Source organism: Lepidochelys kempii, chromosome 11, assembly GCF_965140265.1.
Source record: "Lepidochelys kempii isolate rLepKem1 chromosome 11, rLepKem1.hap2, whole genome shotgun sequence".
NCBI lineage: Eukaryota > Metazoa > Chordata > Testudines > Cheloniidae > Lepidochelys > Lepidochelys kempii.
In genome coordinates this window covers 10123745-10136524 of record NC_133266.1, presented here as the reverse complement: position 1 = coordinate 10136524, position 12780 = coordinate 10123745, and the positions used below count along the sequence as shown (strand labels likewise).

The 12780-nt window shown below is 38.1% G+C and overlaps 1 protein-coding gene across 3 annotated transcripts in view; it reads right to left on the bottom strand.

Annotated features, from left to right (window-relative positions):
• Positions 1-12780, bottom strand: part of SLC49A4 (solute carrier family 49 member 4) — a 192901-nt gene that overhangs the window by 116532 nt on the left and 63589 nt on the right. For all 3 annotated transcript variants that reach the window (XM_073305105.1, XM_073305107.1, XM_073305106.1), the window contains exon 2: positions 6771-6864. In XM_073305105.1, the coding sequence (XP_073161206.1) occupies positions 6771-6864 (94 nt within the window). The remainder of the gene's footprint in view (positions 1-6770; positions 6865-12780) is intronic.

Genomic DNA, 12780 nt, shown 5'->3' with positions numbered 1-12780 from the left:
TTGCCCCATTCTGATTGCCGTTCACCCTAATTGAGTGACCTCAGCTGGCTCCCATGGGCAGCACCGTCACACGAGGATCTCTCTCATAGCCTTAGGACGGTTTGACCAGGAGAGCTTCTGGATACTGGATGCTGCTGCTGCTGGGTCATACAAGCGATTGATGTTCCTCCTTCTGGCTTCTCTCCTGTGGTGGTTCTTATGTCTCCATGCAGAAGTTCTGGGAGCAGTCGGTGTACTCTTATTGCAGCCTCATCACAATCTATCATGTTATTAGAGAATGAGCTGACTTTGAAATGACCCACATCAGATCAGAACATCTCTCAGATACTAAAACTGGGTATATCTCTTCTCTTACCTATGTTAAAAAAAACTAGTAATGTTGTGAAAAAACAATGGGTTTTGTTTTTAAAGTTAAAATAATTGAAAAAGTGTAGTTACTTTTAAACTAATATTGCTGAAAGCCTGCCAAGACAAAGACAAGGATTTGCAATGAAACAAACACTACAATATCAGGCCAAGACAAGACATCTCTGTCAGACATACTGACAGTTAAAAGGCAACAACATAACAGTATAGCGAGACCCCCTGACAGTACAGTGACAAATTCACTCAAATCCTCACATCATAACACCATGTTATTGTACAGCCATCATAGCTGTCATATACTTTCAATGTTTTTTTGGTCAAAGCTTTATCCAAGTTTGAAAGATGGGGCCATATGAAATGAAAGCTTCTTTTCAACGTTTGTTATTAAGAGACTACTAAGGGAAAACTAAACAAACCCAGCTCAATAGCCTTATTTTTCTTCTTTCAGTGCTATTAAAGATGTTCTCAAACCCTATAACTCACTAAATGTGAACAAATTTTAAAAGACCCAATATGACATGAGTTGCTGCATGCCCAAAAACAAACAATTGTGTCATTGCCTAATCATGAGACACAGCATAAAGAAACAAAGTCTCAAGGAAGGGCTGCCATATGAGGAGAAATGTAAAAGAATAGGATAATACTCTGCACTTCTTTGGAGTCTTCTCTCCAAATATCAAGAAGGGATATTATGGTAAATTTGTAAAAGTATTTATGAGTTGAGCCTCACACCACAGCCCAAACCTGAAAAACAAAACAATCACCTTCACAGGAGGACATTACTATTTTCATAGAATCATAGAATCATAGAATATCAGGGTTGGAAGGGACCCCAGAAGGTCATCTAGTCCAACCCCCTGCTCGAAGCAGGACCAATTCCCAGTTAAATCATCCCAGCCAGGGCTTTGTCAAGCCTGACCTTAAAAACCTCTAAGGAAGGAGATTCTACCACCTCCCTAGGTAACGCATTCCAGTGTTTCACCACCCTCTTAGTGAAAAAGTTTTTCCTAATATCCAATCTAAACCTCCCCCACTGCAACTTGAGACCATTACTCCTCGTTCTGTCATCTGCTACCATTGAGAACAGTCTAGAGCCATCCTCTTTGGAACCCCCTTTCAGGTAGTTGAAAGCAGCTATCAAATCCCCCCTCATTCTTCTCTTCTGCAGGCTAAACAATCCCAGCTCCCTCAGCCTCTCCTCATAAGTCATGTGTTCTAGACCCCTAATCATTTTTGTTGCCCTTCGCTGGACTCTCTCCAATTTATCCACATCCTTCTTGTAGTGTGGGGCCCAAAACTGGACACAGTACTCCAGATGAGGCCTCACCAATGTCGAATAGATGGGAACGATCACGTCCCTCGATCTGCTCGCTATGCCCCTACTTATACATCCCAAAATGCCATTGGCCTTCTTGGCAACAAGGGCACACTGCTGACTCATATCCAGCTTCTCGTCCAATGTCACCCCTAGGTCCTTTTCTGCAGAACTGCTGCCTAGCCATTCGGTCCCTAGTCTGTAGCGGTGCATTGGGTTCTTCGGTCCTAAGTGCAGGACCCTGCACTTATCCTTATTGAACCTCATCAGATTTCTTTTGGCCCAATCCTCCAATTTGTCTAGGTCCTTCTGTATCCTATCCCTCCCCTCCAGCGTATCTACCACTCCTCCCAGTTTAGTATCATCCGCAAATTTGCTGAGAGTGCAATCCACACCATCCTCCAGATCATTTATGAAGATATTGAACAAAACCGGCCCCAGGACCGACCCTTGGGGCACTCCACTTGATACCGGCTGCCAACTAGACATGGAGCCATTGATCATTTTGTATTAAGCATTTTAGCACTCCTGGAAGTTAAGACATAAAATGGTTGGCACTTGTCCGTAAAACACTGCACCTTCCTGTTAGACAGTACTCTAAGCTTCCAAGTTTATAACACAGAAGAACTCCATGTCTCCTCAGACAGGCAGGCATTGCCCAATGCTCAATTTTCTCTAATGACCCTCCATGCCCTGAGACTGACACTCAAATCCAAATCAACCATGAAGGATCTTAGGGCTTATCTACATGACAAACTATACCTGTATCAGCTAGGGTGCGATTTATAGCTATATAATTATACTGGTATAACTCCCTCTGTGTATGCTGTTATTCCAGTGTAACAGCATATTTTCCCCTATTTGGTTTATGTCACTTTGGATGGGTTCTAAGCTAATCTAAAAAAAGCCACTATTAAACTAACAGAGTTATAAGTGTGTCCATGCGAACACATTTATTCTGGTGTAACTATGTGGGTATAATTACACCACCATAGCTGGTAAAATCTTTCCCTTGTAGACAAGTGTTTCTGGACTGAAACACTTCTGAAACAAAAATAAAGAAGAAAATCCACAGAGCATTTCCATTTTACATACAAAATTTAAAATTCTTTAGTCTGTTTTTACAAGTAGAATAAATATTGATGTCTACTGGATGGAGAAAATTTTGCATTCACATCAATCACAAATATTTTAGATTCAATGCAAACTGAAAAGATAAGAAGAAACCCAATGTAAATATGCATATAAGAGATGTGGAGGCTTTCATCACATTTAGAAATTTGTTTAAATAACCTTTTTACAATTTTACAAATTTACCATAATATCCCTGACACTTACAACAGCAATTATCTGAGAAAGTCTAGATGTGTCTGGTCTGAGCCTACATAAATTTAATGGAGGATTTTTTGTTCTTTAAATGTAATAATGGACATTACATTTACTACATCCTAACTACATAGGCGTGAGAGACCACCAATCCTTAGCACCACTGTGTACCCTGGGTCCACAAGTCTCATGCCACTATATATACACACCTCTCCATTTCATCCATGAGCTTCAGTCCAGCCTCTGTTAGATTTATTAATCTTTGGCATGGAGTCCTAGTTTGACAGTCCTGCTAATGCACTCAGATCCCCCTCTTGTAGGTTCACCAGAAGGATCAGCTGCCCTGGGAACAGATCCATAATGTAATTCCTCAGTCATATAAACTTAATTTTGACTTCATACTTTCTCACATGCAAGTCACATTACAGACTTTACCACTACGCCTATGCATATAGGACACATGTCAGCTGAGGTCAGTATTAAGTTTTGTTTGAGTGTGACTTTGAGGTATTGGACATGTACATTGTGGGTGGTTACACACTAGAACTGAGGAGTTTGTTGTGGACTCTATATTTGGGGATTATACTGTTTATGTAGTAAAGCATGTGAGTCAGTGTGGATGGAACTCCTCAATTTTTAGTGACAGCTTTGATAGGAAATGTGCTTGAGCAACCTTAATACTACGTTGCCAAAGTTTTTGGGATGGAAAGTCTACAAGGCCAAGCCGAGACTGAAAAAAAATAAAAATAAAAACCCAGAAACCATTCTTCTAATTCTATTCATCATATCATCATTGCAACTCTCCCATGGGTAACCATTACATATGTTTCTATAGCTTCTTCCTTGGACTGTAATAATATCATTACAGAATATTCAAAAATGTTTAAAAGAATTTCACTTATACCACCTTCTAAAATAGGCATTATAAAGAAGAAAATCAGTCTTCAATTCAAGACAACTTTATTTGTGGAACAAACTATTCAAGTATTGCCAAAGCATAACCTGTTAATCTTAAAAAGAAAAGGAGTACTTGTGGCACCTTAGAGACTAACAAATTTATTTGAGCATAACCTTTTGTAAGCTACAGCTCACTTCATCAGATGCATTCAGTGGAAAATACAGTGGGGAGATTTATATATAGAGAGAACATGAAACAATGGGTGTTACCATACACACTGTACATACGTATTTGGAATAACTACACAGTTGAGGGCACAGCCAACTGTTACAAAATTTAAAAAACAAAAAACTGTATAAACCAAGAATGCCTACTTCAATAAGCACAATTTTACTGGCTAAAAGATTTCTCAAGTGATGTAACTTGGCTTTCAGTCTTCTGCCTCAAAATGCAGAGTTAACAGCAGATAGCTACATGTACAGTGTGAACAGTTATGCTGTCACAAGAAATCTACAATAAAAAGAACAGCCTTTTTTCACAGTTGGGAAATAATTAATCCTGTGTATACTTTTATCACACAATCTAAAAGATCAAACGATTTCCATAGGTAGAACTGTAATTCCAAAAAAAACCAAACCCTCTCTACTTTGATAGAACAGGCAAAATAGTTAGCAATTTTATCAATTTCAATTTGAGATGATATATATTTTCACAGCACAAACAAATGAAATAAGTAACCTACTCCATCAGGATTCTGGTTCAGGCTACCGATCGATCTATTGGTTTTCAGTAGCTCACCTCACCACAATAGCTAAGAGCTTCCCTGATAAATTAGATATGGATGATGAGGTCCTTATTGGTCTTCACTGAGTCTTCAGCTGCTCTCCCTTCTCTAATTTAAGACGCTCTTGGTGAAAAAAAATACCTATAAGGGAGTGGGTTTTTTTCTCCCCCCTCTTCCCTTCATTGTGGACATGGTGGAAAAGTTTACTCAAAAAGGCTGATTTAATTAATCTGATCTTCTCAAGAAACTTGTTCCACAAGTAACCCTGCAGTTTGAGAATACATTATCTCTGGTGCTTATGTGCTTTGTAACCCTACTAAAGCAGATTAAAAGTGGAAGAGTACAAAATATTTCACTCCACTGCATTTAAACTATTTGACATTTTTGTAATATTTAATTTTTGGTGCTGGTGAGAGATACAGGATTGACAGAGCTGTAGACTGAGTACAGCTACATATCCACAGAACAGGTACAGCATGGGCAATCAGCAAGAACTCCCCCCCCATGCTGCCTTGACAACATGCTTCAACCTCACTTCACAGCCCTTTCAATCCTTGAATAACCTGCTGCAACTAGCAACAAAGATGGTTAATATCAGAGGTACCTATGGTTTTTGTAATATACATAATTGTCATAGGAGAATTGGAATGAAATCATCAACACATTACACCTAGGTGGTGGCTAGTCATCAGGTTATGGTAACTTTACTCACTACTGACCTGGTCTCAGTTAGAATCAATAACCTAGATGTCTCATCTCATTAGCTGTCCCCAGAACCATCCAACTCTCTCTTTACAACTTACCTGATTTGCAGTCTGTAAATCTCTGCCCTACAATGTACATGGCATTTCAAAAATAAAAGCCACTATGCTTTCCTCAGCAAAAAAGTTTCCACATTGATATTTCATTTTGGAGCAATGCAAGTACTCTGCACTAGCACATGGCTGGCTGAAATTCAGGAGCAAGGCTAGGAGAATTAAAAAAGTTCCTTTTATTTCATTGTTCTCTGCTGAATGATCCACAAAGAGCAAATACATGTGGTCCTAGAGAAAGTCAACTGTCCTGTTCCTATTATTGAAAGCAAAGAGACATGAAGTTAAACACACCACTGAGTTTCTAAAGCAAGGAGACACTTCCAGACCAAAAAATCATTTAAAATTAACTTCTTTTCTAGATAGTAAGATACACACACACACACACACAAATACTCAAAAGTCAATGCTACTATACTTTTCTAAAGAAAAAGAAATGTATTGTATAGATGTATTACTATGCTGCCTCTTATTGGCAAGAGTGTATTAAATACAGACAAATAAAGATGGCTGAACAACAAATGGTCATTTAGCATGACCATAAAAATAGGACTTGTTATCCAGTACTATGGACAGGCTTCCAAATTCAAGACATTCTAAAGAAAGGCACAACTGAACAGTTTGGATTTATGTGACTTTATTAAGGTACTACTTTCTATTCCCAACTCTGACATTGCCCATGTGCTAAGCACACGTTTCAAAAACATAGAAAGCAAGTAATTTTAAAATATAATTTTTCTAGGAATGACAATTGTAATATACTGTATGCAAGGGGGCACTTTCATATTAGTTCATTTGCCTCAGTGTTTGACCTCAGAAGTCCAATACGTAAAATGTAAGCTACTTATTTAACATTTGCAAATAAATACTGTATTTTTATTTCATGTGGAACAATTAACTGTATGATCTTGGGCAAGTTTCTTAACCTCTCTATACCTCAGTTTTCTCATATGTAAAACTAAGATTAATGCTTATCTTCAAGGGGTGCTGTGAGGCTTAATTAACTGAAGTTCATAAAGTGCTTTGCAATCCTCAGATACCATGTAAAAGAATTATGCTAAAATCGATTCTGAGAAACAAAGAAAGTGTTAAATACAGCTAGTTTAAATTAAATGGGTATTTCTACATATCAGAGTCTGATACGGAAAACCTGTGTTGACATTACTGTGCATTGGAACAGCAGCAAAAACAGGGACATTTAAAACACGCCTATATATATATATATATATATATATATTATATATGTATATATATTCATTCTCCACTTACTTTTTTCTTATTGTTAGGTCTGACAGTGGTATACATCTTAGGCCAGCTCCTAACACCATGAGAGAGGATGTTAACAACACTGTTACCCGGAGACCTAAGACAAACAAAAATGGTAATATATTACAATTTTTAAAAATAAAGCAGCAATAATGCTAAGAATGAAGCTGAATACATTCACATACATACAGCCTGAAACTGCTTCTTGACATGCCATCTTTTTCATAAATACCTACACAACCATGAAGCTTTGTTATTACAGATATCAACCATGACTTCACATTGTAAAATACAGACCTCTCTATATTCAAGCTCCAACCTTTTGCAGGACCTGGGCCAATCATACATAAGCACCTTTAGAAAAGAAAAATACTATACAGTTTCACTGGTGCTCATACTGAAGGTTCCTTATTATGCACAATTGAAGTGTCAAGCAATAACATGATCTGAAATCTAATAATCTCTGGACTACATATGTAGAGGGAGAAATGGACCCCACACATTGTTTTTTGAACACTAAATGAAGTAGTGAGATTTGGGAAGTGGGGTGGGAGGTTTGCTAGATTCTTTCATAAAGCAGATTTACATTTCACCTTGAAGAAATAAATTTTCCCCTAGAAAAATCTGCCTTCTTTGCAGTACTTGCAACTAAGAGAAGTTTTTGATGTGTTCAGATCAAGTTGTCAGAGGTTGTGTGTAGAACACATTTCTAAAAAAATAAGTTACAATTGATTGATTCCTTAAATATCTTTCCCTCCAAATCTGTGATTCAGGATTGAGAAGCTGCTAGATCAGAAACAACTTCATCTTTAGTGCTGTAATTTCACTTGCCAACTACTAATGATGATGCATTTCCGTCATCAGTAAACAGAAGAAAAATGGATATACCTTGACAAGAGTTAAATCTCGATAGCCTTATGAAATATGGCATACATCCAATGAAACAGCACTTGTACATTTCATATTTATGTGGCCATACATTTCATATCTATACGGCCATACAACTTGTAGTTAATTCACAGCAAAAGAAAGCATTGCATTTGGCAGGATTTCTGTGTCACAGGGAGCACAGACTAGTGAAAAAAAAAAATCTAAATTATTCAATTACATGAAACTTAAAACAGCTGAAATACTAATAGGCAAATAAGAAATATTAATAAATGCTTCTTGCTCTAAACCCCCTTTCTGTAAACTTGCAGAAATCCTGGGCTTACTCACCATTTATGAACTACAACTGAACCTTGTTTGTTCTTATCTACCAGTGCGGTTAACTAAGTCCAGCCCTGGTTCAGTTGAACCAGGGGTGTGCCATCCATGCATGCAATGTATGCACTGTATGCCCCAGAAAAACTAGCTGCCTGTGGTTCCATTCTGTCCAGACCCATTGCCCAAACAAGCATGGAAGATGCCATTTTAAAATCAATCCTCCACACAGTGTGACCTAGCTTGTACCACACATGCAAGAAAACACTGCGTGGAGGACGCCATTTTGTGGAACATCAGGCATGCAAATGTGTAACTGAATACATTAGGTATGTGCTGGAGAGTGGGACCAAGATAAGCAGCAGTCAGTCAGTGGTAGCCACTAGCCAAGTTCTGTTAAATTTTCTTGTTGACAGAGGAACATAGAAATTCATATAGCACACTATAGACAAATTATATGCACAACTGCCATGTTAAACAAAGCCCCTAGATAGTTATATACATAATTAATTTGAAACTTTACTGTTTTCTAAAACAAAATCTACTTAAATATTTATGGTGCTTAAAAACCAAGATGTCCCCCCTACTATTTCCACTTCATTAGCACACCTGATCCTTTTCCTGTTTTAAAGTGCATCCTTGAAAAATGTCTTTTTATATGCTTATGTTCTTCTGTTCTCTGTTCTGTACCATATACTCTGACTAGCCAGCACTTTACAAAACATTATTTCTCTGTAAAAGCCGAAGGCATAGATTAAAGTTCCACGCAGGTTGCTGGAATAGTGTCTCATTAATGGCAAAACACAAGTGTGGAAAATAAAGAGAATATCAAGTATGCCCAGGAAGGGGATGGCAGTGATCACTGTTACTATGTTTTCCTCACCAGTACTATCCTACAGCTGAGACCAAGCCAGAGAGAACTCCCACTGCAAGAGTACAATATACAAAGCATGCAAGTGTACAAACGAATCATCTGTGATAGACCAAAGCTAGTGGCTTAAACTCTTAATCAGTTTAGTACAAAATTAGTTAATTTAGTGCAAGTAACTAAATTAAAACAAATAGTAAATGGATGGTCAAAACCAAAATTGCAATTAGTGAGTTCTTACAGAAAAGCAGGAAAAGATATGAAATCACATTTCAGCGAAGCAATGTATAAATGTGAATGGATCTGTAGGTGTGCAAAAACAAGCTATAATGCTGGCCCTGTCTACTTTTTTGTCAAGGAAAAGAAAGCGTGGAATAAGGCATGATACAATGACCTAACAATGTACAAAATGTAGACATCATGAAATAGCCAGAAACACCTAGCACCCTGTATACAGTTACAAACATTGGGACAAGCTTCCACTGATCTTCACTTAGATGAGCAACAGAGAACTGCTGTGAGACAACACATGAAATAATTTGCTAAATAGCCTGATTCTGACAACAACTAATTTGCGTTGTAGGTCATCTTGGAGAACAAGAGCTGGCATTTCATGGGCATAACAAATCAGATGATTCTCTGAGACAGAGCAGTTATGTAAAAATCTTAGAATTAGTCAGTGAGTTCAATCATTTACTCAAGCAGCATCTGGAAACCTCTACTGTTTTTTTGGGAACATCAAACAGAATTCAAAATGACCTCAAAGCAGTAACTAATGTCCAATTTAATGTCATTGTCAAAGAAATTGAGGAATGCCATTTGTTATTTTACTGGACGAAACCTCAGGTATCGCCAATAAGTCTCAGCTTTCGACTATACTGCATTATGTGAGCAAGAATGGTGATGCTACAGAATGCTTGGTTGGTTTTCCTGAAGTTAGCAACAATTGAACTGCGGCTGGCCTTTATCACTATGTTGAAATGGTGTGCCAGAAGTTTACATTCAGTGACAAGTTGGTAGCTCAGACATACGATGATGCAGCAGTAAGTGGAGGTCACATAAGTGGACTTCAGAAACACATTTGTGAAAAGTTCCCCTGTGCACTTCTTGTTCATTGCTATGCTCATTTTTTAAATCCTGCCCTCAGTTTTGCAGCATACAGTATCAGAGAATGACTGATTCTTTTCAAAAAATTCTCTTGATCTCCAAAGTAAGCTGAACTTCTTTGAAACGTATCTAAATGAAGCCTGCCTTCTATTTGTACCACAAGATGAAATTTTCACTCAAGGCTTGTATAAACTGTTAAGCAGAGCAAAGAAGCTCTGATCGAACTCTTCAAAAGTGTAATGCAAAATCCAGCAGATTGGAATGCTTGTCTTTCACCTCAGCCAAGACTTTCCTGACCATGCTTGATGATTTTCAGTTTATGTTTCTTCTTTGCCTCTGGAGTGACATATTTGAAGTGACAGGAGAGTTATTTGATGTTCTTCAAACCAAGATGGACAATACTGGGTTTTGTATTCAGCAGATTTGTGAGACAGAATAAATTCACCAAAGTGACAAACTTTTGATGAGTTTGGGAAAGAGCTGTCAGAGCAAGATGCACTTGAACCTCAGGAAAGGAGAGCAAGAGAAGGCCAAGCAACATGTAAGCGTCTCTTCTTTGAGGTTACTGACAATGTCAGCAAACAGATGTCAGTATGATTTGAAAGTGTAGAGAAACCTGAATCTCTCCAAAAAGATTCAAGGAGCTCCATACACATTTTCCAGTTGATAGTCTCATATCTCTGCAAGTACGTTACCTCAGTATTTTTTATATTAGTCAGTTGCACTCCGAACTGTTTGCTGTATACAACTCAGAACAGCTCCAAGGGAAAGTTGAATTTGGACTTGTATGGAACTGTTCATATGCTGGATTTACATACTTTGCTTGTCTGAGGTCAACAAGTCAGATGCCTTCATTCTGACTATTCCCTACTCTACTGCCACGATGGAACAGTCTTTTTCAGCTTCGAAGTGCATTAAGACATTCACATACAGCACTCAGCACAGCAAATGCCTGTCCAAATTGGCTTGAGTGATCATCAAAAGGGAATTGCTTATGTATCTGCGCAGCTTACCAGATTTCTACACCTTGGAGTTTCTTAAAAAAGATAGAAGAGTGGATTTTCAGTTTCAACAGAAAGGTTAGATAATCACATATTTGTATATTCTCAGCTTTCATTATATTCGACTACTAGTATTTGCCAAAACACATGTATCTGGTTTATTAATTGCTTGGGGTAGGTTTTTAGAAAATAAATTGTTTCATCTGTCATCTAAAAAGTTGCTGTATGCCTAAACAATTTCACTGCGCACCACTGAATGGCACCCATTTCTGATACCTGTTGCAGCAAGAGCTAATTTTCCTAGTGTAGACAAGGTTAAAGAGACACATGACCATTTTTTGATGTGTGCACAATTAGCATCTTAAGTGTTCCTAAACTGTATAGATTATATCATACTACAACCACTGACAGTGTACTCAGAACTACCCAAGACAGATAAAGACAGAGGTCCACAGCCCAAGGAGCATATAAGGTAAGGCCCTGCCAATTACAACTTTTAACTGAGTTAGTAATTAATTACTACCATGGCTGGTTCTAAATACTCTCTCTCCTCACACTACCTGATTAAAATACTGTTAATAGCCGTGGCAGCAAACAGTGTCTTGCCTGTGCCAAGAGACAGGGGCTGGAACATGGCTGTCTTCATGTAATGGACTCAGCACACTTTGTTTTGCAACATAAATAGGACTTCCATGTTTTATAACCAGTTTAGCTAGGCAGCCTTCTGCCCAGTTTTCGTTGCCGTAGAACACCCCTGAGGACATTGCCCCATGTGCTGCTGATGCCACACAGCTGGTGGATTGAGTGTATGAAGGCTAGGGCACTATTGGATAAGTACCCAGATTTTCTCAGAATGCATCAGAGTACAACTACCGTTTGGTAGCATAGTAAAAAGGGGGGGGGGAAATAGAGGGGCAGATGCACAAACATAGTTGTGATGTCTGAAAAACTATTTTGTGGACACGAGAGAACCTATTAAAATTCATAAAGCCACCACCTTATGCTCTTAAATACTTCCCTTAAATCTATGTCTCATGTTGCCTAAAAAACAAAAACAAAAAATTACTTCAGTCCATCATTAGCTAGGCAAGCGGCGAGCTCAGATTTCGGCTTCTCTTCTAAACTCTGTGCATTTCATTGTTTACCTCATCCTCCCAGCCCATTCCCAATTCCATTTGTCTGTTTTTTTCCACCTGTTGCATCCTGTCTGCCAAGAGGATTGTGAGCTCACTGGAGTAGGACTTGTCTTTTTGTTACCTATCTGTACAATGCTGAGTACTGTGGACCCCTTATTTTTGATTGTGGTTCCTATGTACTACTGCGAGTTAAATCGTGATAATGTCTCATATACCCAGTAAAAGTGGCTGCATCTCTAGTTAGTTACAAACAAACAAAAAATCACATTACAGATCTAAATGTGAATAGAGGCCAAAAGATGAAAAAAGAAACACAATGGGAGGCTCAGATGCTTACCTTTTTGTCATTTAGTGTTTCTAATATTGGGTGATTTCAGAAGTAGTGTTTTAGGAAAATAAACACACATTAATAGAGAAATATTAATGTATGTACTTCCTTTTAATATGAACTAGTGGTTTTCTTAAAGATTTTGCTTTCACATAACCATCACAGTATCATTTTTTGACAAAATATAATTTTAATTAGGGTAGGGTAATCTATTATTTACATTACTGTAGCTCCTAGGAGCCCTAGTCATGGACAAGGACCCATTGTGCTAGGCGCTGTACAAACAGAAAAGACCCTCCTTGCCCAAAAGAGCTTACAATCTAAGTTGTATCACCTATTCAGAACAAGCCTCCTTCCCACACTACGTAGC